At 42.4% G+C, this 27,603-nt stretch overlaps 1 protein-coding gene across 2 annotated transcripts; it reads right to left on the bottom strand.

The window, feature by feature from the left end:
* Positions 1 to 4,969: 4,969 nt before the first annotated feature.
* On the bottom strand, positions 4,970 to 27,064 carry LOC126564255 (protein real-time). Of its 2 annotated transcripts, XM_050221251.1 has the most exons (9): positions 26,967 to 27,064; positions 8,945 to 9,420; positions 8,386 to 8,866; positions 7,806 to 8,064; positions 7,618 to 7,739; positions 7,286 to 7,360; positions 5,474 to 5,732; positions 5,287 to 5,387; positions 4,970 to 5,222 (listed from the first exon to the last, which is right to left on the bottom strand). In XM_050221251.1, the coding sequence occupies exons 1-9, from the start codon at positions 27,027 to 27,029 to the stop codon at positions 5,046 to 5,048; spliced, it is 2,013 nt and encodes a 670-aa protein (XP_050077208.1). In that variant the 5' UTR covers positions 27,030 to 27,064; the 3' UTR covers positions 4,970 to 5,045. The 2 variants fall into 2 exon arrangements, with proteins under 2 accessions (XP_050077208.1, XP_050077209.1); XM_050221252.1 differs by lacking the exon at positions 7,286 to 7,360.
* Between the last annotated feature and the right edge of the window lie 539 nt (positions 27,065 to 27,603).

The raw sequence follows: 27,603 nt of genomic DNA, 5'->3' as shown, positions 1-27,603 counted from the left end.
TTACACTGCAGAAGCTTTGGCCTATCCATTAACAGTTGGAATTGAGGCATGGAGATATTTAGCTTTAAAGCTTTATGCACGCGATCCTTGAAAGCTACAAAACAACAATCCATTTTGGACAGATACAAAATAATCTAAACTTTTCTTCTTATATGATTCTTTACGAAAGATACAAACCTATTTTCAATTAGTACAAAAATCAAACAAAAAGAGATAGGAATGGTGTTATGGAATATCTATAAAAACAAGCAACAGGCGACTAACACCTGAACTCATAATTAGGCAGGATGGAGAAGGATCTTCTACTTTCGTCATGGCTTAACAACCTTAACTAGGTCATGCCGATCTTCGAATGGCTTGGAATTAGCCGTCAAATAGAACGGTTCATTTGAACCCCGATCCTGCCTTGTGAAGACCGGCATCGTCTTCTTCCGGGCACGGCTCTACCAGTGGGATGGATCTACCGAGGAATTTGTGAGAAATTATGAATATGATAATCTGGTAAAAGTCTTCTTAAAGAACGATGTTAACCACAACAGCGCTTAGATCCATTTAATGAAAATTTGTAAATAACTCATTGGAATTATTGGCTCGTTATAGAACTTTACAACCATATAATGGAATCTTGAAAGCGATTAATCGAAATTAGCAACACGGTTTTGCAACGTTGCATTCTGCCGAGTGATTTGTCTGCATTTGTTACAATGTGGAATTGTTTTTTTTTAATTAAGTTAAAATATTGTATTGAGGAATACAAACGGCTCAGGCGGTTAGAAAAACGAGTTCACCGCACCAAAAGACACGCCTGGGAAGAGCAGGGACTTCATACCTAAGGCGACCTGCTGTCGCAATAAAGATGGCGATCTGGTCAGTAACCAGCCAGAGGTCCTCTCGAGATGGGCTCAGTACTTTGATGAATTACTTAACGACCAGTTCCAGCCAAACTGATCAGGCTTGTTAGAATGACCATGGCCAACGTCACATGACAGGTGAAGGTGGATTGAAAACTCTCAGGGTTCTTTGCTACCATCAAAGGCCTGCGTCAGGGAGATAGACTCGGCTGTCTCCTATTCAACTTGGCGCTAGAGAGGGCCATCCGTGACTCGGAGGTGAAGACTTTGGGAACCATCTTCTATAAGTCAATCCAGATCCTGGCATACGCTGATGATATAGACGTCATTAGTCTGCGGCTCTCCAAGGTAACAGAGGCCTACCAAAGGATCGAGCAGGGGGCAGAAAACCTCGGGTTGTTACTGCCGGTCGAATCTGGGACTGTACCGTAACTTTATAGTTCCAGTACTCACATACACCTCTGGGACATGGACGTTCGAGAGGAAGAAGCTCAGAAGGATCGTTGGCCCCGTTATGTGGAAGGACAATGGAGAAGCCACTACAACGACGAGCTGTACGAATTGTATGACGACCTCACCAGGCTCCGATGGGCTGACGATGTTGTACGCATGGCACCGGACGACCCAGCTCAGAAAGTCCTTTTTAGCCGTCCACACGGACAGAGGAGGCGTGGTAGGCCCAGATTCAGGTGGGAGGATGGCGTGGAATCATCCGACATCAAGGCCGGGATAACGGATTGGCGGATGACGGCGCGGGACCGTGAGCGGTTCCGGATTCTGCTGCGGCAGGCCAAGACCGCAAAGCGGTTGTAGCGCCCGATAAGTAAGTAAGTAAAATATTGTAAAAACGGCGCTTTTCCAAATTCCCTCAAATCTTCCCTTTCCTTCCTTCAATTCAAAAGTCGCGTTACAAATTTAGCAGTACATGGGAAAAGAACGGGATCAACTCAGAAAATAATATGACATTTATCGGAACAAACAGAGTATGTATTCTTCTTGTTGATCTGCGAGCACGTGATGTGTGTTACGAGCGCGTCTATCAGACTTGACCAAATCTCCAACCTTTTTGAAGAAACTTGGTTTAAGAAATCGGAGCGGAGTGCACTCCGCTACTCACGGTTGCATCCGATTTGCGATCGGTTGGACCCTTACGCTGTCACCTGGTGGTCGGTCCTAGTTGACTACATACTGTTAAAAATTGAGAGCTTTATCTCTTAATTTACAGTAGCTAGGACGAGTTGGTTCGTACTATATGTATATTCGTACATATCGTACATATATCTGTCGGCTGGATACGATCGATCAAATATCTATCAGATTATGGCCTTTATAGAGAAGGGAAAGTTTATAGAGCGGGAGCCTGTATCTGGCCAACCGACCATTTTTAGCCCCTGAAACATTCAACCGAAGCTGCGGTTTTTTTTTATTTACAATTGAATATGACGGTCCAGTGCCGTATTGTCAAAGCTGCGGTTCATATTCAATGAAAAGGCGAATCAACAAAAATGGTGAAGTGGTGTTTGCTTGGGGATGCTGGGGAATCCTAAGTAGCCAACCTAAGTATACAGTCCGATCGGAGTTTTTTAGGTCAATTTGAAGAGCAAAATCTATTTGCATGGTAAAAGTCAGGGTGAAATAGGCTACCTTTTAATAGAAAATGGTTTTGCGTATGGCTTAAATACCGGTAAAATGGCGCTAATTTTACCATGTATCTGAAAAAAGTAGCTTTTTTAATGCAAACGCTACCTGATCCAGCCTTTTCTTGGTGGGGTACGAGTCCAGCATCTTTATGACGTGCTCCAACCATCATATCTTTACTGCATTGACTATCGTCTAGCTATCAACTAGTTTAGGATAAAAATGAATTATAGCTACATAAATGCATTTCAATTAAATACCTTTATTTACTGCCGTAATATGCTAGGTGTCGACAATACAATACTTCCATAAATTGTGTTATGTGCCGTTTTGCATCCTTCGTACACTACATAAACGTCCCACACGCTTACACACTTACACAAACATTTGCCATAACGCCATCCCATTAATGCTACTTTGCACTGAGCTATAAATGTATGCATTTGCCACCATATCGCGGTGTCCAATATGTATGTTTTTGTGTACCATCGTTTGCTTCACCTTGCCTTACTGCTGCTGCTACTTCTGGATGACAATTTGCTATCACTTGGTTTGCCGTTTGCGAAAAAGTGAATGAAAAGTTGAAAACAAATGTGAGCTGCAAATCACTTAACAGAAACACTTACTCGTATCGCTTCCGGTAGTGCGGTGATGGTAAAAAACTGTCTCTAAATTGTATGCAGCTATACATTCTTTTATCGCATATCAGGTCACACGCTTACAATCGTATGTTTTGGGTGGTTTGCATGCTACATTTTTCCGTTTACCAATTTAAAAAAACCTTCACAAACATACTCTACTTATATCAACAAACTATAGTGAACCCGCGCCATACATAACACAATCGATGCACGATTTTATTTCACTCTACTAAGATCACTCTAACTAATCAACAGCTTCCTCTGACGCAGACACATGATCAGGTTCAAAACTGCATCAAATATAGGCATATATGAATTGCGTTATCGTGTTTTACAGATAAACCTATCGTCAATCGAATCATTATAATTATCAAAGAATTCGCTCGCATTTTTTGTTTGCGTGTGTGTATATATTACTTTCTTTAACTTTCAATTTATAACACCTCAAAGCAGATACGTACGTATTGATGCAACTGTTTCGCACGTTTCGATTCGTAGGATATACAATATACAGGCTAAAATTAGTTAAACATTGCTGCTTTACCGCAAAAATTTACACCTACTTCAGATTCACTGCTCATTACACTTTAAAATGATTTTTTTCCTTAAAAACCAAAAACACACGCGTTAAAAGGAAAGGAAAATTGTTGACGCAATACACAGCACGGGCACGTGAGGAGCAGCTTTTTAGATACATACATATATCACCGTTTTGCTTATCTTCGCTACATCTCATTCACGTCATTAACCAGCAATGATGCGATTGTTTGATGCTCCTGCTTGTCCCTTTTAAAATGGGAACAGTGATGTGAGTTAATTGTTTTGAGATTGAAATAATATTGATTCTACCTATCCATTTCCCACTATCCATTATGCCATTGTCCGTAGTAAAACTTTCACCTACTCTTAATTACAATGAACCAAAAAAAAAAAGCACATCGATAGCATTGGCATTGTACTGCAGTGTACTGTGTGAACGAACAGCGACAGCTGTGTGCGTATATGAAAGTCTTTCTTCCACTAAAGGGCTAAAACATCAAAAACTGCATCGGTTGAAGCTTATACATACGCACTACAGTACATATCATAGCTATCTGGTGCTAGATTTGTTTTAAAAATTATTTCCCAATCTCATCATACCTGCGTGTAAACCTGGTGTATTTCGTTACTTTACTGCCTTTACGGGGCTTGTCGTCGTCCTCCATAGAAACATCTTGATACAGCCCGTACGTATGTTTTGCCTTTGTTCCGGTAAAATTCCTCGCTACTTATTGTCCGCTTCACATGGGGACACACAACACGCTCAACCTATACGAGAAAGGACGGCAGGGAAGTAGCATCTTTAAGATTCATTTATAATATATTATATTATGTTGGTATAGTTAAGCTGGTTTGCTTTGCCGTTTGCCTAATATCTTTACACAAACGCACAACGCGCGCTCGTGCTGCTCCGAGATCCGAATGTACTTATTTAGCCTATTAATTGATTATGCTTCACTCTTATCTTGCATTGAAATTGTTGCATTTAATAGTGCCGCGGTAAGCCGTTGTGTGTGGTTCTCCAACTTTGATCCAGATTCAGATTGTGGTATGGTTTAAAAAATAATTCTTCGATTCCTGGTAAGTTGCTTTTCAGTTTCTGATATTGTATTACAACCTTCGAACTTTAGTTGTGCAACTAAATGTGTGATTGCTTTTTGCCTTTTCATTAGGTGTTAAGTAGAGATTACATAGCCGTTACGGTTTCGATAAGAGATTCGTGTTGAATATGATTGGATTCAGATGATGATGACGACGACGGTTGATGCGATGTCGACGCATTCCGGGAACTCTCTCCCACGGTTGGCTGGGCAACTCCAACTGTGGCAGCGTGCGTCGAGGGCACAGCATTCCCCCGTTCAGTCTCGTACGTTCATCATCGAGATTGTAAGCTGTTGGAGGAGAATCCCGACTGTAGACTAGTCATAGAACCTTTGTAGTTCGCTGAGCTGAGGATTTCGTGGAAATACATCAGTTGAGCAGGACCGTCACAGGACGGTGGACACATCCACTGCAGGACGTACGTGCCAGTGGATGCCATTTCGTGTGATCCCTACGGAGCGAAAAAAAGGCGTTAATGCGAGCTTTTACACAAACCTTTCCTTTTCTGCGATTACCTGTACGCCTTCCTTTGGCCGACACTTGACACTTTGCTCAATTTTCTTATAGTTTGTACCCTCTTTGAAGTCCGGCGCATCAAACACGGAGGAAAAGTCATCTACAAAAACAAAGAAAACCCGAACCACCGTTACGGCACAAATTTTTATCGTCATGTCTCATTTTCTTTACCAATTCCGTACGTACCAGTCCCACTTTGCTCCAACTCCTTCTCGGTGTGGTAAACGGCAAAAAGGGTATCATTTTTCAGCACCTCAAAGTCCCACGTAAGAACACTCTTTGGGTCGGTGTTGCAAATCAGTAGCTCGAACATTTGGCCCGGTTTGAGATCAATCGCCTTGTACAGCCCGTGATGATCGTGTGCGTGGATTGCACCGTTGTTTTCTTCAATCGATTCCGACTTGTAGAGATGTTTCGGTACCAAACCACCCTCGTGGATTAAAGTCTGTAGTAACGGGGGTTAAAAGATACGGTAAAACAACAAATGGTTTTGTGTAAATATATCATTCACCCAAATGAGTAATGAAGTGTTGTACATAAAAGATAAAAAAAAAAAAAAATGGGCGATCGAGCACAAGCGAAAATAACCGAAATGGTCAAATGTAGGTTTGGTTTTACAGGGTGTTCGCTATAAATTTGACAGTTACGGATTAGCTAGTGAACAAGATCCGGGGGAATTTGGGGGTTGGCACGCGGTATGGGTGTGGCACCGTCAACATTAAAAATTTCGTTGAACGGGATCTTCGGTACTCTTCTTACAAGCGCCGCAGAGGTCAGTTGCTCATCAAGAAATGTCGTGAGAGGCGTTTGAAGCACACGAAGAAACTGTTGAAGCATCCGGTGGAAAGTGAGATAATCTGGATCTTTTGGGACGAGATTTTTTTTAGCTAAGACAAGAACAACCGATGGCTGGCTTACTGCTCTTGGGACGTTCCATGGGTGTCGAAAACTAATTTTCTCCAGACGGTGATGGTGTTCGGGTGTGTGTCGTCGGAAGGGGACGTGATGCCACCGTTCTACTTTGAACAAGGCATCCGGCTCAATTCTGATGGCTAAATTAGGACGTTGGAAACGATAGTGAAGTCTTGGATCACTAGAGTGGAAAATGGTAGACCGTACGTGTTCCAGCAGGATTCCACAGTTTGCCAAACAGATGCGAAAACCATCAAATGGTTGGTTGATAATTTATACGCCTTCGCCGCGCCGAATCAGTGGCCTCCTAGCTCGCCGGATCTTAATCCTCTGGATTATTATGTTTGGAGCGCAGTTGAACGTGACACTAATAGGTGTCGTCTTGCAACACCAAGACGAAACTATGGGGAAAATTGAATCCGTGTTGGTTGCCCTTCCCAGAGCCATGGATGTTAGGGTTTGCTCTAGGTTCCGGAACTGGTTTGTCGCCCGAATCGATTCCCAGGACGGATATTTTGAATAATTTCAATAAATAGCATACTATACTACTCTTTCAACAAAAAAACAAAATTTCCTACACAATCAATTTTTCCGAAAACATTTCAAATTCTTAGGTAACGGTCAAACTTATAGCGAACACCGTGCACATATGCGAGCTTACCCATAAAGATACGTGAAAGGACCAAAAGCGAGCGTTTTTATACCGAATAATCCACCCCGGATGGACTGATGTTACATTTTTTAAATATGCAATGTGATGATGGGCGCAATACAATTCTAAAAACGGTTAATCCGAATCTTGTTTACATGAGAGCCATACAAGCAAGAAAACAAAGGGCCGATACAAAAGGACAATATGCTTTTGGAAATGCAACACATGAGCATGGCCACACACGACGCACACATACCACGATCATGAAGAGCATGAAGTAAACGAAACATACACGCACGAAAATGCACACGTGAAAATTGGCTTGGCCACGGGTGAGAGAATTGATTGGACGGTGATGCTAATTTCCGGATAATGCTAGCGGTGTGTAAGTTATTCGAAAAGGGGGGAAATGAGTGTTGCACACAGTATCTTACACAATGACACACGCTCAGAAAGCAGCGGGTGTATAGCTTAGCCGGTATCGATTCCACCACCGTCAGTATGCTGGGCTGTACAGAATATGGCAAACGACGGTATACATATACATATGGTAACGGTTAGTAAAAACTTTGTACATTTGCTCACTGCTTTTCTATTTTCGCCAGGGATCGACGATCGGGAAAGAAAATTGAAAGGACGACAGGACGACAGGGATATTGTCTCAAGGGGAAAAGGATTAAAGAGCGTAGTTGGGCTCCTAATGCTTTCCTCACACTGGGACTATTTGCTAGAATTTGGGTAGATGTCCTCAAAGCTCAAAACTTACATTGCACGATCCACCTAGAAAGCTGGGAATCTTGTCCGTATCTATGTACTGCTCAATTCCATCCTCTGCGTGCATGCAATCGGGACCACCGAAGAATAGAAACTTTGATCGCGTGTTTTCATCTGAAAGAAGTTCAAGAGGCGTGTCAATGTAGATGCAGAATCGAGGATCTTTAGTTTGCTACTCACCGATGAATGTACTGACGATGGTCCACAGGACGGGAAATACTCGTGGCGCCCGTACGATCAACACACGGCCCATCGTTTCCGGATAGTTTTTCTCAACCGTTTCGATGATGCGCAGCAAGGCTTTAACTCCCGGACGCCACAAGTGACGCATCGACAGCCCGTCCAGATCAACCAGCAGGCACCAGTTCCAGATCGGTTTGCCAAAAAGCTTGGTCGCTTCCTTCATCAATTTCAAGCCTTCCTCGCAAATGTGTAGCGTCTTCACGAAGGTCGACGAGTGGAGCGAAGCAGACAAAAAGAAAAAGACAAAAAAAGAACAATTTGTTTACCTCTTGGCAAGTGGCAAAATTCAGCTGATAACAACTGGATTCAAGGGCCCCCACGCTCCGTTGAAACGCAACCTCAATAGGAGTTTTTAAGCACACAACGCAACGCAGCACACGATAAGCGCCACTAGTCTCGGAGGTCAATGAGGTCCGTCACTGGCGCACTTTCACCAACAGTTCACCCCCTCCCCGAAAGTTTTACCGATAACAGCACCAGCAGGACCACGGTGTCATTGCCCTCGCTTGAAACGTACCAATTTGAGCAGCTCGTCTTCACCGACCGACTTGAGCAATCCTTTGACGTCCATCGTGCCGAGCCGGAGGATGTACAAAGGTCGTCCATCCTTATCGTGGTGATGCCAACCGCCCGGGAAGTACTTTTCCACCACGGCCGGTGTTTTGTACTCGCTGAGAATATCGTCGATTCTGTGCTCCTTGCGCCATTGAAGTGATTCCTGCAGCATGCCCGTCGCCTTATCGATGCTAAAATCGCGCGCACGCAAAAATCGTAACAGCGTTTGATAGTCTGGTTCCGGGTGTTCGGACGTGCCGTGCTCGAACCGTTTGCGCAACTGCACCAGCTTCGATTCCTGCAACGGTGTCAGCTGGCCGAGATATTTGGCGATGTAATCAGCGTCTAGGATGGAGTTATCGCGGCACAGCGGAGGCTTCTCGGGGAGTGCCGCGTTGGTGCTGGGTGCCGTTGTGGAATTTGCTATCTCTTCAGCTGCCCATCTGCGCGATCGTAGAAATAGGATAGTAAAAGGACTTTAATTCGAACACTTCTCGCTGACACTATCACTGCCCACTTACCTGTCCACATGCGTGATGCCTTCCTGCTTGAGCTCGTTGACAAAATATTCAATGATTTCTTTGCCCTTGAGCGTCGTCTGGGTGTACTGCTTCATGCCCATCTTTTCCATCGAATGTTCGATGCCGAAAAAGTTCTTTATATCCAGCGTCGCCGTCTGATCGAAGCACGTCCAGTCGGGATTTTCCGGATGCGCATAGTAGCGACACTTTTCGAAGATTTCCACGCGCGTCGCGAACGATTCGTTAGTGGCCTCGATGTTGAGCGTGCGCGTCTTCATGTCGAGGAAGTTCTTCTGGATGAAGAACACCACATCGACACCGATGATCTTCTTGATGAGATAGGGCGCCTCGACTGCGATCTTGCACCGCCGCTTCGTATCACGCCTTGCTCCATCATCGTACACGCTATCCTCGATTATCTCGCAATCCAGTACGATCGGCATCTGCGGACAGGTGGGGAACCGACGTTCGTAGGCCTGGAAGGATTACAGAGAGAGAGAGAGATTTTCAAACGATAAAGAATGTGTTAGTCTTGCGGATCCTTGAAAAAACGTGCCATTTGTTTACACTCATGGGAAAAAGAGAAAACCTCGTTATCGAGAATGTTTATTTGGATGCAATTCTAACTTAATGCCATATAAATAATGCTCCAGTGGTTGAGGCGTATCTCCATGGACACATGAACTAGCAAACGTTATCTTTCCAGCTGAAGAAGTGTGATTTTATCATCCCCGACAACTGCCCGGTTGATGGCTAACGATCGATAAACACGTTGTTGAATTTGTTAGAGCGCGCTCTTATCCAATAAAAGGATATTTTTAAACCACAATGTCAGTCTGCACCAGGTCTAGGGGCAGGTTTGGTTGTGTACGGCGAATGGTGTACTTGCAGCGCAAACCAGCATAATATAGCCCAATTAAAAATAAATGCAATAAATTTGCTACTTGTACCAACAACAACAAACGTACTGGCCTAACAGAGGGAGGACAGTACATCGGTAAAATTGAATGTTTGTGGATGAAAATGGAAAAGTTTAACTAAACACATCGCTCTCGTTAGTGCATAAAGTGCTCGCTGAAGTGTACGGTACGGGGCTTCACATGCTTCATGCACGGTCGGTTCGTCGTTCGCTGCACGAGAATACCGTATGATCAGTAAAATCCTTTCCAACTCGTCGCAACCCACGTTGATTACAGTTGACATAATTCAACCGGGCAAGAGCAGTGGAATGGCAAATGCTACCTTTTTGCCTCGAAAGGACCAGCGCCACTAACGGAAAGCTCAAGTATGGGATGATGGGTTCCATTGTTTCGTACCTTCCAGCAGCCTTAACCTTCACCATTACTTATACTACGCTCACCATGCCAGCCACCCAAAGGCACCCAGTGGCAGTGGCAGTGAACGGACAGGCAGTTATGATAAAAGTTTTGTCAATAACCGTCGTCATTGTCGGACTATGTCAATCAAAACTGTTTTGAACGATGTCCCAAGAGGGCGAAAGGAGAATCGACGCAGGATCACCGACATTCCGGCTAGGGCACTGGGACGGATTATCATTCCACAGACTGTGAACGAGTTGCTGCGCTACAATCAGACCCAATTGGCATTGCGAAAGCACCGTGTTCGGAACAGAAACAGTCCACCATGGTGACCTTCACCCGGGGATATATGCGTATGATGATAAGAGCAAATACACACTCACACACACACTCATACAAAAAGAAAAGGATGTCGATTACAGAGCTGTACAATTGACCTTTTCCAAGTCCAGTTATTTTTTTATTTCACATCGAGAAAAACACCATTTTCCCGGGTGTTTTCGACGTTGCTTTTCGCACCCCTCATTCGTTAAATGACCAATCAATTAAGCAACAATTAATGGGTAAAAGTATTTCGATACGAGATAGATTGGTCTTAAGCTCGTAAAACACGCATCGAACGTTGAGTCGGTGGGTGTTAGTGGTACCTTTTCCATCTGCGATATGGAAAAAAAATGAAGTGCCAATGACACTGCCATCAAGACCCGTGCCGTACCTCATTTCCTCCCCGTCAAGGACTCGCTCCGGTTCAGGCTCACCCACACGCTGCTCATCAATTTATAAATAAATTGCTCGTTTTCTCCATGCACTCCAATACCAAAAAGAGGCAGAAACCGTTGGTTTATCGTCAAGTGGGTAAAATGTGAACATCAAACCACAACCCAACCCAACCGGCGTGGAATCAGTTTCGTTCCACGTTCTGTTCCGGGAAGATTCAGTGCCACACTCGCTCATTTCTCGCGACTCATTCACCCCCCAACGGTCGGAGTGGGCGTAGGTGTGGAAAAATGATACTTTTCACTGTCACTGACAACCGGACGCCAGCGGGATGCGTCAGAAACGGCAGGCAGGCAGGCAAGCACGTGGAGGAATCATGCGCCATACAGGCAAACACATTATCTTCCTGGCTGGGCGATGATGCTTGCCGAACGAAACAGTAGACCGTGGTGTCGGCTGATAAATGGGTCTTTCATGGTGGGTCTTGAGTGCAATCATACACACACACACGTGCTCTGCCTTTCACGATCGTTTGCGTCGTTTGTTCGTGAGAGCGGGTTTTTTTTCGCAACATTTGCCGCCCCTTTAGACGGTGGGTTTGATCAATATGTTGCATTAGCCGACTGAATGGAGCGTAGCCGTGTAGTTGCAACGAGCAAGCAAAATAAAGGGGGTGCCATTTTTGGGTTGCTAAATTGGACACTTCGTACACTTGTTGCCGCGTGTGCCAGCCAGCCGGTGGCCAATCTCAGTAAGGCCGTAAATCATACAAACTACAGTTGAGTTGAATTGTTTACACGGTGTACATGGGAGTGATTGAATTATATTTAAATAATTTACGGAATTATCGATAACATTGCTGAAGTGTAGCACAAATATTAATCCATCAAAATTTTGCAACGAATCGCCACAATTATAATTTGATGAAAATTATATCAACAGCAAAAGTTGATAACTGATTTAGGTTTGAAACAAGTCATACAATTACCTTTATCGGATCGTTTCCCATAGTCAAATCGATCAAAAACAATAACACTGGCTTTGTTTGGTGCCGGAAATTTCGTTTGGAGCATAATTAAAAGCTAATTATTATAGCACAAGGGATCGAATCCTAATCCAAATCCTAATACAATCCCTAGTGAATCGATGCCGTCAATTAGGATTCAGTCCGAGTCGATTTTTTCTAGGGATTGAATCTTACAATTTTTTGCACTGTTTATATCATAAACAGAGTAAACAGTACTGCAATCCGGGGGCTGAGAGACTAGAGAAATCGTAGTCCAAATCCCATCCGATCCGTTCCCCCGTAGGCCGTAGGACTGACTATCCAACTACGTGGTATTGACAAGTCTAGTAAGCGATGGCCGGCGTGACTTAGCAGGTCGTTAAGCTAAGAAGCAGAAGAAGATTTGTAAAGAATAAAAAAGAATATACATGCAAAATATGTTTTATCCTTTATTTATGAGATACAATTATCATTTCATTCACGGGGGTTCATATGATTGGCGGAAGTCTATCTACACGGTCTATGACTTTTATTTCTCGATATCGTTAATCATTAAAATCGTATCTTCTTCTTCTTTAGTGCTAGGTCATACCAACCATATTATAGCTAACTAGTTTTGCTGATACTACGCCCGTTCCCACTACGGGGTAATGATTCGGATGGGATTTTATATCCTGTTGTGACGTTGTGAAAACCAACGCCGAATGTGCGGAGGGCACACATTCTTGCAACAGAAGAATCATCTTTCTCAGAACAATTAAAGGATTCTGGTGGGGTGCACACCCATCAGATATCCTTAAGCTATAGAAGACAACGATACTGTCCGTCTTGGAATATGGATGCATATGCTTCCATTGGGCATCCAAGTCGCATCTGATCCGTCTTGAACGTATCCAGTACCGTTGTCTTAGAATCGCATTGGGTTGTATGAAATCAACCCACACGATGTCGCTCGAAGTAATGTGTGGAGTGATGCCACTTCCGCTCCGTTTTGAGCTACTGTCGCTTCGCCTTCTCGTACGCTCTACAGTATCAAACCCATTGATAATCGAGAACTTTCGAACACTGCATGAGATAGGTTCTAAATGTAAAATCATGAAAACCTTTCATGATTGTACCTCCTTACGAGGTACACCCTAGCACTCAAGCTAATTCAAATCGTGCCAGCTTACCAGGGTCCTGCAGTTCCCGGTTTAGAGTAGACACCTCGTTGAGAGAGCAAAACAAGTCTATCTCCGATAGTCTTCGCAGGACAGGGCATCGGTTTTGGGGTATACAACATTTTATCCGAAGCATATTTCCAACTACGCCTGCCATGCTCGATATATGTATGTAGCGGAGCTCGCCGCAATCTTTTACGCCTTGTTGATTATAAGTGCTTGTCCTCCAGACGAATATTTTACATTTTCCGACAGTTTAAACGCTGTCGAAGCATTAGAATCTGTGAATGCTATTAAGAGCCCGGACTACTTCGTAAAAGAAGTATTAAAGGTCTTAAGCTCATTGTTTGAGAAATCATTCCGGATGTCTCTTGTTTGGCTGCCGGCACATTGCGGTATCTTCGGCAATGAAAAGGCAAACCAATTGACCAAGAAGGGTACTTCACGAGTACATGCGTGCCCCACAGTCTTTCTGCATGGCTCGGTTGCAGAGTTTGTGGGACACCGATGAGCTCGGGAGGTTTCTTTATTCGATCACTCCCCAAGTGTCCTTGAAGCCTTGGTTCCACGGCATCTCGGGTGATCGTGCGTCCATTCGAATGATGTCTAGGATTAGGTCTAATCATTTTGCTTTGGGCGCGCATCTCCAGCGTATAGGACAGGTCGACTCCAAAATATGTGGCTGCGGCCTCGGATACCACCGACATAGATCATCTTCTATGGTCTTGTGTGGAATACGAGGCTTGTCGACCCGCCTTGTTAGACGCAGTCCAGGGCATTGGAAAGTTGCCAAACATTCCGAACCAGGACCTACTGAGAGACTGCGAGGAGGTCTACCTGAGAGTTATGTTCCTTTTTTGCCGTGCTAACGGATTATTAGTGTGATCGCCATCCCCCCTCTACTCCCACTGTTTGTCTGTCTTATGTATGTGCTGTACCTCGCTTGTATAAATGAGGATGGATGAATAAATGTATGAAAGAATGAATCTATGGACGGACAAACTAGTGAAAGAGAAGTCCTGATGGTCCTGACGTAGACCATCAGAACTTCGAGCATGGAAACGTCCACACACACACCCGGGATATGGTGCCCTTTCACAGCTCGGAGAAGGAAATGTCTTCCAGCAAAGATGAAAGGAGTATCTTACTTTTAAGTTAACTGTTAGCAATACGGCCTTTATGAATTGAAAAAAAAAACACTACCAAGAATAAATGTTTTCTATATATTGTTGGTAGTTTAGTGTAGGAGATATTGACAACACAGTGTCACCGAGATGAGCAAGCACAGTTAGTGTCATTTCTAGAATTGGCACAACATGTAGCGGACAATTTACTGAACTGGATTCCGTTACACTTTTTTAACACCGCTTAAGATAAGCTAGCCAATCCACATGTAAAAGTTGGCAGTATTATTGCAGTTCTGTCTTTGCTGGAACGAATGTTATGAAATATCCTGTTGGCCATGCCGTGGAGACCGACAACGTTACCGTCTCGGTCACCATCCTTACCTTTATAATTCTACCGTTAAATTGTCTTGCTGTTCTTGAACTTAAAATGTGATCAAAAGGTTTTACGTACACCATTATCTTGAGCAGAAACCAGAAATGGCTGGAACAACTCAAAGTTATACACGGATATACCTTAAAAAACTGGGCTTTACATATACAGGAATTCGATCTGTGTAATGGAACTTTTGAATCACTCAGAGGAAATTTCAATTGGGTAGTGGAATATTGCATCTTGGTAGGGTAAATTTGCAACTCGATCTCCTTGGCCCTCCTCTTCTTTGTTTACTTTTTGAGCACGCCGTATCATTCATATTTGAGAAGGGTTTTATGCAAAAACTAATTTTAAAAGTTGTTTTAATTACTGCCACGTTAAACAGTCTATTACATTACAGGTTTGTAAAGTTCCACCGCATGCAAAGTTACTTCTTTTCCATCATATTGGATTAACATAACAAGGATGGACATCGATAACATAACAGATAACAGCAGCAAATACATCTAGATCGCCCTAAATGTTATGCTTGTTATTGTTTGCATTGTTACCTAAAATGGTACAATATCAAAAATAAAGGTACGGTACAGTCCCAGATTCGACCGTTGCGACAGGTTTTTTGAGGTGAGATGTTTCTTCATGCTGTAGAATGACCGGCTGACCGCCAGCATCCTAGCGCACAACTCCAACTCTACGCTGTTTTCGGTGCTGTTTTTTGACCCGATATAGGTGAAGTTTTGGACGACTTCAAATTTGCGGTCACCTATCCGTACATCACCCCCACGTACTTCCAGATTTGTTAGTAGGGCCGCTGATGGTGCAACCATCAATCTGCAACCCGAGGTTTTCTGCCGCCTGCTCGATCCTTTGGTAGGCCTCTGTAACCTGGGAGAGCCGCAGACTAATGATGTCTATATCATCAGCGTATGCCAGGATTTGGATTGACTTATAGAAGATGGATCCCGAAGTCTCCACCTCCGAGTCACGGATGGTCCTCTCTAGCGCCAAGTTGAATAGGAGACGGGCGGGCCCATCTCCCTGACGCTGGCCTTTGATGGTAGCAAAGGATCCTGAGAGTTTTCAATCCACCTTCACCTGGCATGTGACGTTGGTCATGGTCATTCTAAGAACCATGATCAGTTCGTAGTAATACAGCTCATCTGTAATACAATAAATATGAACATAAACAGTGTTTTGATCCATGTAATGGAACTGTTGAATCACTTAGGGAAATATTTAAAATAAATAGTTGAATATTGCTAGCTCGTTGCGGAACTTTGCAATTTTGCGTTTGCTGAGGAGGACTCACAGGTATGGAATTTGCCATGGATTCATAGATTCCCATGGAATCCATATTGCATTATTAAAACCATTATTATTAAATTAATTAACTAAAAAGTTTGCAACCGAGCATCCCTGCGATAAGACCAAAAAAACAGAGAAGAAATTCCCCGTTAATGTAGTTTATAAAAACAGTCAAAAAATGCGGTGTTGAAAATACGGTGCAAGCCGTCATACTTAAAATAAATAAAATAATTCCAAAGTTCCATTCCATGGATCAAAACCCTGTATTTATGTATTCTCCACTGTATTTAAGTTAGTACAAAGTTATAAAATACACAACCCGTACTTTAATTCAACTGCTTTTAAATCCACATTGACACACCCTAATACCCAAACATCAAATCATACCAAGTAGAATCTATCGTGCCAACAAATCTATCATTTAAATACTTTCAATGACCGATGGTACGGTGTGTAATTTTCCCAGTACATAATCATAGACAAACGTGTGGAGCAGTATGAGCTCAACCGTTGCCGATCTCACGGCACAGGTGCCAATTGATTAAATCTTCTCAGCACAGCACCGTAAGCCATTGACTGAACGAACCTGAAACCTTCAGAAGATTCGAACGTGCAAAACGGGTTGAAGTCAGGGTGACTTACCGAGGATGACGACACGCTGAACTTTGACTTTTCCTTTCCATTCTCAAGATTGGTGTGGCAGGTGCGTGATGCACGTATCAAAGACCTGCCGAGCGTGTTGTTGCTGTGCACTGCAAAACACTGTCGAAAGCAAATCGATCGGTGCAGCACCCGAAATGACGCCTTTGCTGTGTAAGTATATGAAGGAACCATACCGTCACCGTCAAGAGTCCCCCTCCGATACACCGAAAGGTCGTTAGGGGGAGAAGTCTTCGACGTAAATCGTTTACATTTATTGGCAAGGGGTCTCTCCCATCGACATGCGTTGGTTTGCCACTGTACACGAACGTTCCCGGGAGAAATGTTGTCGCAGAACAAGAAAATGGGACGGTTGTTGCGTGCTCAAAAAATGCAAACAAACAGACCCCATGGCTTCGGTCGTTCCAATGCTTAATTGAGTACGGTACCGAAGCACATCCTGTTCCTGGCAGGTAGCCGTGCTCCATACCTGCACAATCGATACTAGTTCCACCACTAATCATCGGCTTTGAACGTTGATTATCCAATCAGCAGAATTGACGCCTGCCTCTTTCAGCAAAGTCTCTCGCCATGTTGCACGTGCACTAGTGGGTTTGGGCTACCAAGCTAGAAGAACCACCTGGCATCACTGCTTCGAAATGTATCTATTATTTTTCCAACGGCCACTAATGGATTGTGGACTTTGGGTCCCACACCAGGAAGCCCAGGTGGTATCGATCGGAACCGGGTGCTGTTTGAAGTTGAATCGAACGGAAGCCCCATAACGCTCCGTTAACCGAACGGACACCGGGGAGTGAAGGCATCGATTTCCTTCACACTGTGCAAACCACATTCCCTTCCCCCGTTCTCCGTCTTGTATCCATCAATCATTCAATGGGGAGGAAGAAATGCAGCACCTGTTGTAAAATGCAAACGTACCCTACTAACGCCAAACTATCACACTTGAACGGGATGTAAAATGTAGCAAGTAAAAATTAATGAAACGGTCACCACACAGTTCCATACAATTAACCATCTGCCCCAGTTCTCCGATGTGCTTAAGTTCTTGTATTATTCAAAGTGGCACGTTAATAATCAGGCCTACCAGTTAGGTCAGTTTGTGTGTGTGAGCGGTGCTGCTGCTTACAAGGACGAATAGATTAAGCGGATGACGTCGTCAATCCGTTCCTTTCCTTCTCGATCGGCGTCGTATGCTGGTGGTCGCCAATCGGACCTTAGGCCCAACGACCAGTCCGTTCATTCATGCCGCGCGTGTGTGTGTTGTGCAAATATTCAGAATAATCCATCATTATTTGTTTGAGATCGATCTCAGGGAGGAGCTGTGTGGGACCATCCCCTTGGGGATACCCCTAAACGATCCCTCTACCGTCAATGGCGATTTGCCTCGACAAATACAATTTTTGGCCTTTGCAAATTCTGAGCATGCATCGTATTGGACGGTACAAGCCATTTGGCAACTAACGTAGCTTCGGCAACCTTTCCGTGTGGGAAAGTTTGCTAAACAAACATTCGTTCGTGATGTTGCTGGCCGGAAATATGGTCAAACAATGGCAAATATGGGCCATTTTTATTGCTTATATGTTTTGCTGTGCTAGTTAGACCTTCAACCACAACACATGCATCGTAACGGATATTTTGAATCGTATCGGTATCCGCGAACGCATCGGCCACCACCAACTTCTGTTGCTTTCGATTTGCATGTTGAGCTATTTTCGTGATCGTGTGTATTTGATAACCAGAAAAAACCAACAGCACTCTCGAACGATATTAATACATTATTCTGCATGACATCGATTTTTGGCGGCAAAGCTGGGAAACCATACAAAGAAAGGGCGATGCACCTGCCGCAACAAATCTATGTATAGCATCATCGTTCCGCCGGACATTTGTTTACGTACAATAACGCGCAAACGTAGCAAAATGCTAGCATATGCTACGGATTAAAAGCAATTTGTTGCATGTGCTTTAGGCATAGGCAAAGTAAAAACAAACAGGCTAGCGCAGCACCTTCCTTCGGGCACTACCAATAGCATGGAGAACTGGTTATGTTACGTAAAGTCCATTGCTTGTTAATTATTTCGTAATAATTGGAACTGGTTCCACGCATTATAAGCCTTATGTCGTATGTCACAGTAGCATTTGAATTAGTGCGTACAACAATTTAACATAATTGATAATAAAAAAAAAATTCATACGTGCTTCTATTTTACATCTTAATTAGCATGAGAGTGAATTTTAACATATGAAAGATTATTTGAAGAGGAAAATTGAGTTAAATGTTAACATCGCCTATAAAATAGATGTAACAAGTAACGCTTATTGTAAGGTCAATTTGTTTATTCGTAAATGAACGTTATTTCCTACAATTTGCCTATATTAGACGTTGAAAAGAAGAACACATAAAAATAATATTAGGTCTGCAAATAAATAACTGTCGTTTTGAAATCGATGGAGTTACTGGGAACTGTGGCGCGATTTTGACGTTTGCAAACGTCATAAATCAAGTTCGGGAATGACAATGACAGTTGACAGGAATGACAGTTATGCTGAGTATTTGGTGGGACCAGCTCGGCGTCATTTACTACGAACTTCTGAAACCGGGAGAAACAATCACTGTTGTACGCTACCAGAAACAATTGATGAGTTTCAGCCGAGCACTGTATGAAAAACGGCCAGAATACTCATCACGCCACGACAAAGTTATTCTGCTGCATGAGAATGCTCGGCGCAACCTGTCAAAATCATGTTGCGCAACCTGTCAAAAACTACCTTAATACCCCCAGATGGGATGTTTTACCGCACCCACCGTATTCACCGGATCTGGCACCATCGGATTTCCATCTGTTTCGATCCATGACACATGGATTGGCTAACCAGCAGTTCTCCTCGTATGAACAGATCCAGAATTGATTGGATACATTGATTGCGTCGAAAAACGTATCATTTTTCGAAAAGGAATTCGCGATTTACCCGGAAGGTGGAAGAAAGCAATAAATAATAATACTTTGATTGGCCCCTATTTCTACAAACAGAAATACCACGAGTAAAAATAAACTTATGAAAAAACGGTCGTTATTTATTTGCGCACCTAATAATAGAATCATCAATAAAAATATCTTAAAATGTTCTGATTTTGATTCAGATTAATCGTCATATCAACTAAATTACTTATTGCGTTAAACGTCATCGTCATTTGTGTGATTGATTCACAAGCGCTGTGTGTGTGTGGTATATTTAAACTCTGCCTTTAAAATAGTCTTTATCTGAACTATCTGTCATGGAGCTAATTAGTTTATTTAAGTAAGAAGAAACGCAGGATCAATAGTGCCTAAAATGGCCTACAGCCTGTCTCAATTAATCGTTGTCCAATGAAAGCCCAATGCAAAATTTTGACAGATTTCTAATTCTAGTGGTAAAATTTACTCGATGCAGGCATTTTTTCTGAGCCGACCAGGACCCTTAGTTCTAGCCAAGTAATCTGTAAGTCGTACACCAGTTTCAGTCAGACGGATACGATACACATGAGCCGCTCTTAGTCAGCTTTACTATGCTTATGGATGTGGTATGTGTCCGATGAACAGACGACGAAAATCAAACATCAAAGTGTGAGTTTGATTCTATTATTTAAGTGAGGTAGAGGAATAGAAATAGAATTAAAATCGTTTTCTATAAAACATGTGTAGTCTCAGCGGAAGCTCGTTTGACGGTCTCTAGAAGCTTTTGTAAATCAGACCCCGTTCAAGGCATTTTGGATAAGATTCCTTGCTCCACCGTTGTCCCCAGTGCTTCAATATGCATCAAAGACAAGAAATCTGCATAGAATTATCGTACTTAATAATTAACTTAACCTGATGCTAGAAGAAGATGTTCTAAAACATTTGTAGTCAAAGGATAACTTAACAGCTTGGTTTCGTAGGAATGGTCAAGTATATGAGAATTGCAGCGGACGTTCGAATATCTAAAGAGCACGTTTTGTAGGTTTCAATTGACATTGCTACGTCCCTCCAGAAAGATCGAGGCATAAGATGGATCCTGAGATCCTGAAAAGACTCCTCAATAGAATTATGAAATGAATTATAAAAATATGATTAACATAATTGATTGGTTGATTTTGATTGGCTTTCTGAATTTAAAATCTGTATATTACATTAACATTGCTTTGAATAGCTCCAAAATTCATTACTCTACGAAAGATCCTGATCTTAAATGATCATTTTCATTTAAGATCATGATCGAAAGCAAAACACATAAAACGTTCGCGAAAATAAACAGTGAAATTGTAAGCCCTTTGAGCTTTTTCTCACTTTCCCAGCAATTGGCTCAATCAATCCATACCATAAACGTAGAGATTGCGGAGCAAATAAAATTACGCTATCCTGCATACTGTGCCCCACACAAGATGCTCCTACAAGGTTGCGATGTTGAGCCAAAAGCAACCGTACCATAAAGACCATTAATGTCGCTGAATCAATGCACTCTTCCAGGTGAGTTGTTTCTTTGTTTTGGCTTTTTTTCCCCCCGTTCGTATGGCACGCTTGCCACAACATTGCCACACAGCTCACATTGCTCGGGTGTGCCGTATGGACCGGGTCCTCAATCTCAGCTTCTTTATGATGGGTTTTTTAACATATAATGGAAACGTAGGCATTCGTTTGAACCGTTCCGTACGTTCGCCGACAGACTTCGCAAACGGTGCAATGTAAAGGGACAATTAAGCGCACGTTTAAAAAGATCTGAAGAAGGCCACAGGTAATAAATGGAGGAGGAGTGAAGTGCTATTTCAAGCTGAAGCTTCTGCACGATACAAACACCAGCAAATGTTTACCTTTCTTCCATGCATCCTGGAGTGGGCACTACAAGTTAAACGGCAAAACACTCGTCAGTGGAACAAATCAACCGGCTGCAAGTAGCAAAACACTATTTGCAATCTGTTTTAGAGTCGTTAGTGGAAAATCTGATCACAGATCGCTTGCCACACAACACACCACCCTGGGCCATGTCTGGCAAGCGGCCAGAAGCAGCTACCCCATCGAAGACCACATTGCGGCAAATTTCGGCGCCGCCGTTTGTCGACCTTTACAATTTCATTACCATTTCGTAGAGGCAATCAGCAGACGTCTTGTCGCGAGTGGGGATATATAAAACAGCTGACCTCACGTGGACACAACACTGCAACGTTCGAATGCATCAACCAACAACGTCGGTTGATGGTTGAGGTTCATGCTGCAAGTAGCACCTCACCACAAATGCAAGAAACGAAGTTTCTTCCACAGGCAAGGCGCAAGTTAGCGAAGTGATGTTGTGATTTAAAATTTATTACTTTTGCAAAACTTTCCCTCCCTGCTGCTGGTGTGTGGCGAGGAGAGCCGTGTATACGGCGAAGAACCCGCGTTCCATGAAACAGTGTTCGACATTTTTGAGTGCCCCAATGTTCCATCTTTGCCCCGCTCGCTAACCGGTCGGAAAATGTTCTCCTGGTTTACTGTTGATCTCGCGAACCAGGCGAAAAAAAAAAAGTCGTGCGATGTTGGGAAAATGTGCACAAGGTGTGTTTTGGTGTGCGCGCGCACACGCGTTCGGCTCGCCTGCCGTCCGTGCCGTCGTCTAATCATAAATTCCTTCTCTACCACCAGCGTGGCTGGTGTTGGTGCAACTGTGGCAATCCTGCAGCCCATGTGTGTGATGATTTTGAGCGGTGCTGCAACCTTGAAATGGACGAACAGCTCCAAACTCGACCCCGACCCCACCGTTTTTTTCGTGCATTTTCACTTTAATATCTGAGAGAACGGTGAACCAATTGTGTCGTACAGAAAATGTGGGAAAATTCAATAGAAATACCTTTTACGTGGTATATATACTCCTGGTAAAAGGCAAAAGGTACAACAACTCAGGGCCATTCAGGTCCATATTAAGTAACAGGGTTTACAATTAGTTTTTTTTTTCATCTAACGAATGGACAATGTTGAATGTATTTGAAAAGGGCGTGCTGTAAAAATGGCAGATGTTTTTTTTTCCTTTATGCTTTACATCCCACGGTAGGGAAAATGTCCGGAAAATTTTAATTTAAAATCAATTTCATCGTTCTTTTAGCAAGGCACTGCACCGTAACACATTAATTCCTTAATCCTGTGCCGTGATTACTGTGCCAACTTTTGCAAAGCTTCAACGCGACTCCAATCCAACTGGTGAAGGATAAAGAAAGGGAATGTTTCTGTTCTGCTTAACTTTCTACATTTACAGTAAAGAAGTCACTTCACCTAACGCTGGCAAATCTCTCGTTACGATTGTAATGAAACATTTGTCACGTAAATTGCATAAAAAGCGAACCCGTGGGAAGATGCTGTGGTGCAAAACTTTTGTCAGCATGGTAAAACCGGTGCTTTACTCCAACCGAGCAGACGGACAAATTTGGATCTGAAGATCTAGTTAAGCATCAAATTGATAAAGTACACGCCCGAGACCACTAAAGTGTCGTTCTCCGGTGCAATGGCAAACGAAAGCAAGCGATATTACTCTTCATCTCTGCTTAGTGCTGTGACTGAGGTTGAAAATGGTAAATGGTGGATAGATTGAAGAATTTCGATTTCGTAAAATGGTAAATAGTTTAGCTCAATTTATGGGGAACAGAGTTGTTGCAGCCTTGATTCTTTTTTTGGTGTAATTTCAAGTGGTTTACTGTGAGGATTACATACCTGTTGTTTATTAACACATGTGCCTTATGGATTTCATTTAATTTTTCACAATTTTTCGACGATTCAGTTTTTTTCTTCATTATACTTGATTTTTCTCATCACTTTTAGCCTCGAAAACCTTGAGAATTTTCATCTAAAACAACACAAAAAACCGTCACGTTACTTCCAGACCGAACATAGTCAACGGTGGAACAGTTTTAATCAATACCTAATGGCGCCTCGCCGATTTCGGTTACAGTTATTGGTTTTGCTCTCATAAAAAAACGTTCCACTTACATCAAACGGTGGCATTTTAGTGCTGAAGAAAGAGGAATTGTTTGTGACTTTGCCAGCATGGTTCACTTTCAATGGTTTTGATTGTTCTTTGAAGCCTGGAACGATTGGTTGACGAAAAGTGAACTTTTTAGAGAATAATAGTAATAATTTTTATCTATGTTAAAGTTGTATCCAATGTTAATTGCAGCTAAATAGATCTTTTATTTTAAGTCGTTGTTGTCATTAATGTGGACTGAAGATGACGACGAATATACTTTTATTGCTTATGCATTAACAAAATAGACGTACTTTTTACGGCGATAAAAATTCATTAGATTAATAAATAAAAATTACTATAGAACCCATAGAATTGTAGTAAAATGTCCCAAGAAGGAAGATCATGTAAAACAATTAAAGGGTTACTGCTGAGTGATAAGGACATGGTTTCTGTATCAGTCGACAGCACTGCTGAGCTTAGCAGGAGCTGTACCGATTTGATTTTCTCCAGAGGCAAAAGGTTTTAGTGAAACCCAAGTCGACTATTTGGCTTCGGCTGTTTTTGATAATGAAGTCCAATTTTGTCTGTACTTAAAAGTCACGTATTATTGGTAGACATATATAAAACATATATAATATATGAACGAAAAAACGAAAGAACTAGTCACATTCAACCTAAAAGATTGACAAGAAGTAATGAAACATACCAACAAAGGTGCGAATTCTGGTGAGCATTCTAAAGCGGACAGTAGGCCGAATATCTTCTTGAAAAAGTAAACAAATAAATGATGCTTCTTCTATTGACTTAAAAATCCCTCCGACGGTCTTGGACTGCTATTTCTAGCTTTTCAACTTTAGCTGAATAGCTATACTGAGCGAAATAAGAATAGCACCACCATGGTTTTTGACAAAATCTTCAAAATTTAAGAACCGATTCTGATTGTAGAATATTAGTTCAATCTATATTTAACCTTTTTGAATCATTGTGTGGACAATTTTGCGAACTATTTACATTTAAGACGAAAAATTCATTTAAAAGGATGTAAAACAAAAAAAAAGCACCATCTTGACTTTTGATCTACACATGCACAAACTCTAACAAAAAATTAAATCCAGCTGCATTTTCAAGTCATTTTGAGTGAATGTACGTGCGATTCTTTCGAATGATTAGGATAAGCAGCGATTTCGTGGCTAATTTTGTTGTTTTTCCTGTGTATATCTTTCCATGAGTCCTTAGCATTCAGGAGTACGTCGTTAAAGCTTTTCAAAGTTATCTAACTGTTTTCTTAAATGTGACAAAAATCAATATACTAAAGGATTCAAAAATGAAAACATCACATTTTAACACTCATTCATAGAAGAAATATATTTTTCGACGAAAATGTTCCGATTGAGGTTACGACGTTATGTAAAGGAGATTTTTCTAAGGTAAATTTTTATTGATTAACAGAATTTGAAGCACACATTTTGTGCTTACTGGATATTGGGATGCTGATCTCTTTTGGCTCGTCCACGTCCAAGCTATGTGCCCGAAAATATTATAATTTATCAAAAAATGAATTTTTTTTATTCTTTTGGAAGTATTTGGAAGTTATCCTGACCGTTTTCACTCGAAAAGAAGCCTGCATTATTGTTTATTTTTATATTTTCCTTTTTTCAAAGTTAACATCGGTCGTCGGCTTCGGCCTATTGATGTTTAATAGCGAAAGGTACAGGATTTTTCTGCAATTTTTTGCACGAAACTTTACCTCAATCAACTCAAGAGAATTGATTTAAATTGAATCAAATTCGAAACCAAAAGATGGCAAACATTGAGCAGGATAGATGGTTAGCAAGGTGGTGCTATTTATATTTCGCACCTTTTTTTCATAAAATTATCGGCTTGAATGTGAATGATTCCAAACATTCTGACGCAATAATTGAAGAAAGGTTAAAAACAATATGAAGATATTGTCGAAAAACCTCGTGGTGCTATTCTTATTTCGCTCAGTGTAGTCCTGCATACTCTCCGGACAGGATTCGTAGCAATCGAGGTGCAACATGCAATAATTTAGGAGTAATTTCAAATTTGGACAATACATTTCGCAACCCTTTTTCATGTTGCAAAACCTCTAAGCAAAACATTGTCCAAATTAGTACTTCTTCTTGGCTTAACGACCTCTAAGGTCATGCCGGCGATCGAAAATGGCTTACTAGACTAGGCCGATACCACGTAGTTGGTTAGTCAGGCATCACTACGGGGGGACGGTCCGGATGGGATTTGAACCTCGGTAATGCCGTTTGAAGACTGGCGCCGCTGTCGCCTACACCATCGGGCCGCCCCCGATTACACATTATTATTATTTTTTCGTTTCTAGACGAAAAGCACATTCTGCCATCATTGCTAAATTTAGTTAATTATGCTATCCAATTTCAACTTAATTATCAAAGATTAGCTGAAACTTTGCGTCCACTTTCAACGTTATCAAATGAAGTAGCTTAGCACGGCAAGCAAGGCACGTATCATTGCCATTTTTAGAATGCATTAAAACATTAGAAAAGTGGAACAGTACGCACCAGTTTCACCAGAAAACGAGCGCAACCTTTGAAGTAGATGCCATGGTTGCCGCCAGGTCTATAGCAACGATATGATGATGAAGGTCATTGCGAACATTCCGACTCTAATCCTACCACCGTCAACGGCAACAAACGCTCAGTTACAAGAAGGTAAACAGCAAATGCCTCATTGTGTGTACTAGCAGCATCTTGTGTGGAAAAAATGGTAAGTTTTGAGTGGGGTTTACTGCGTGTTTGATGAGCCAACTTTTTCTTGGTTTTAAGCATCGTTTGTGTATGTGAATAACTTTGATTCTTTTAACCGTTTTTAATACTAAATTCTTAGGTGAAATGTTCTTCAAGCTGTTAATTAAAACCATATCATGAAAGCAAGAAGCTACAGTAGCAATCAATAATTTGTGGCATTGAAATCGACCAACCAACCGAGTATCAAACGCCTCGTGCTTTTACTTTCGGATCGAACCTTTACGACAATAAAGTAATACGACATTGTTTTTCTTCTATCGATGGGAACTCGTGGTAGTGGAAAATCGAAAGTAAACAGACCGTCGTAGAAGCTTTAGTAGCCACCGTCGGGAAAGCAACCGTTGCGAACCGTTGTGAAACGGCCATCAGCAAATTGCACATGTGCCCGTCCGGACGAGTTGTTGTGACGGTCGCCGTTTGCCGTTATAATTATCAGCAACCGCCGTCACCGATTCGATTCGTTCGTGCTGCAATGCTGGTTAGTGCAGCACCGGGCGGGACCAGGTTCAATTGCTCGAATCCGTTGTGGACATACCCACATACGGCACGTGAATGGTTTGCGTGAGTTACATGCAAATAAGAATGTTTATTTTAAATTCGTTTTCTTACCGCCACAACCAGCTCGAAAGGATATTTGTAGATCCTGACGGGAGATTCATACTTTTGCACCATGCTTTTGAAGATAATCCGCTCGTTTCGGTTCCCGGTTATAGTAAGATGTGCTGGGACGTGCTGGAGGTTTACTTTCGCTCGCAACCGTATTTCACGGGTTTATGCTTCCGGGCTAATTTTCCACTTCCGCACTTTTATCACAAGCACACATTAACACTTACAAAAACGGACACACTTTCGCTTCCGGAGCGAAGCGAAGGAATGATTCTATTTAGCTACACCACTTCCGCCCTCTTAGAACCGGTTTTCTTGGCGCACAACAGCAACTTACAATCACAGTAGCACACGCTTTTGTTGTGTGATTGCTTTGATTCACCTTTTATTTCTCGACGGTGGTAAACACAGCAGCAGCAACGCAAGTCAACAACCACTGGCCGCACTAGCACACAGAAACCTTTGAGGCATGAAATATTTTTTCTTTCCGCTTGCCCGTACCCGACGACCACGACGACGATGACGGTTTCGTGAAGAAGAAAAGCGCACGCACTTTCAAGAGGGAAATCTGGCGATTGTGGTGTGAGGCTGCTGGACTCAAGCATTCATTCACGAGAAAGGAAACATGTTGCCGTGAGTG

Source organism: Anopheles maculipalpis, chromosome 3RL (assembly GCF_943734695.1).
Source record: "Anopheles maculipalpis chromosome 3RL, idAnoMacuDA_375_x, whole genome shotgun sequence".
Taxonomy (NCBI): domain Eukaryota; kingdom Metazoa; phylum Arthropoda; class Insecta; order Diptera; family Culicidae; genus Anopheles; species Anopheles maculipalpis.
The sequence above is the reverse complement of the archived record's forward strand: the minus strand, read 5'-3'. Positions and strand labels throughout refer to the sequence as shown.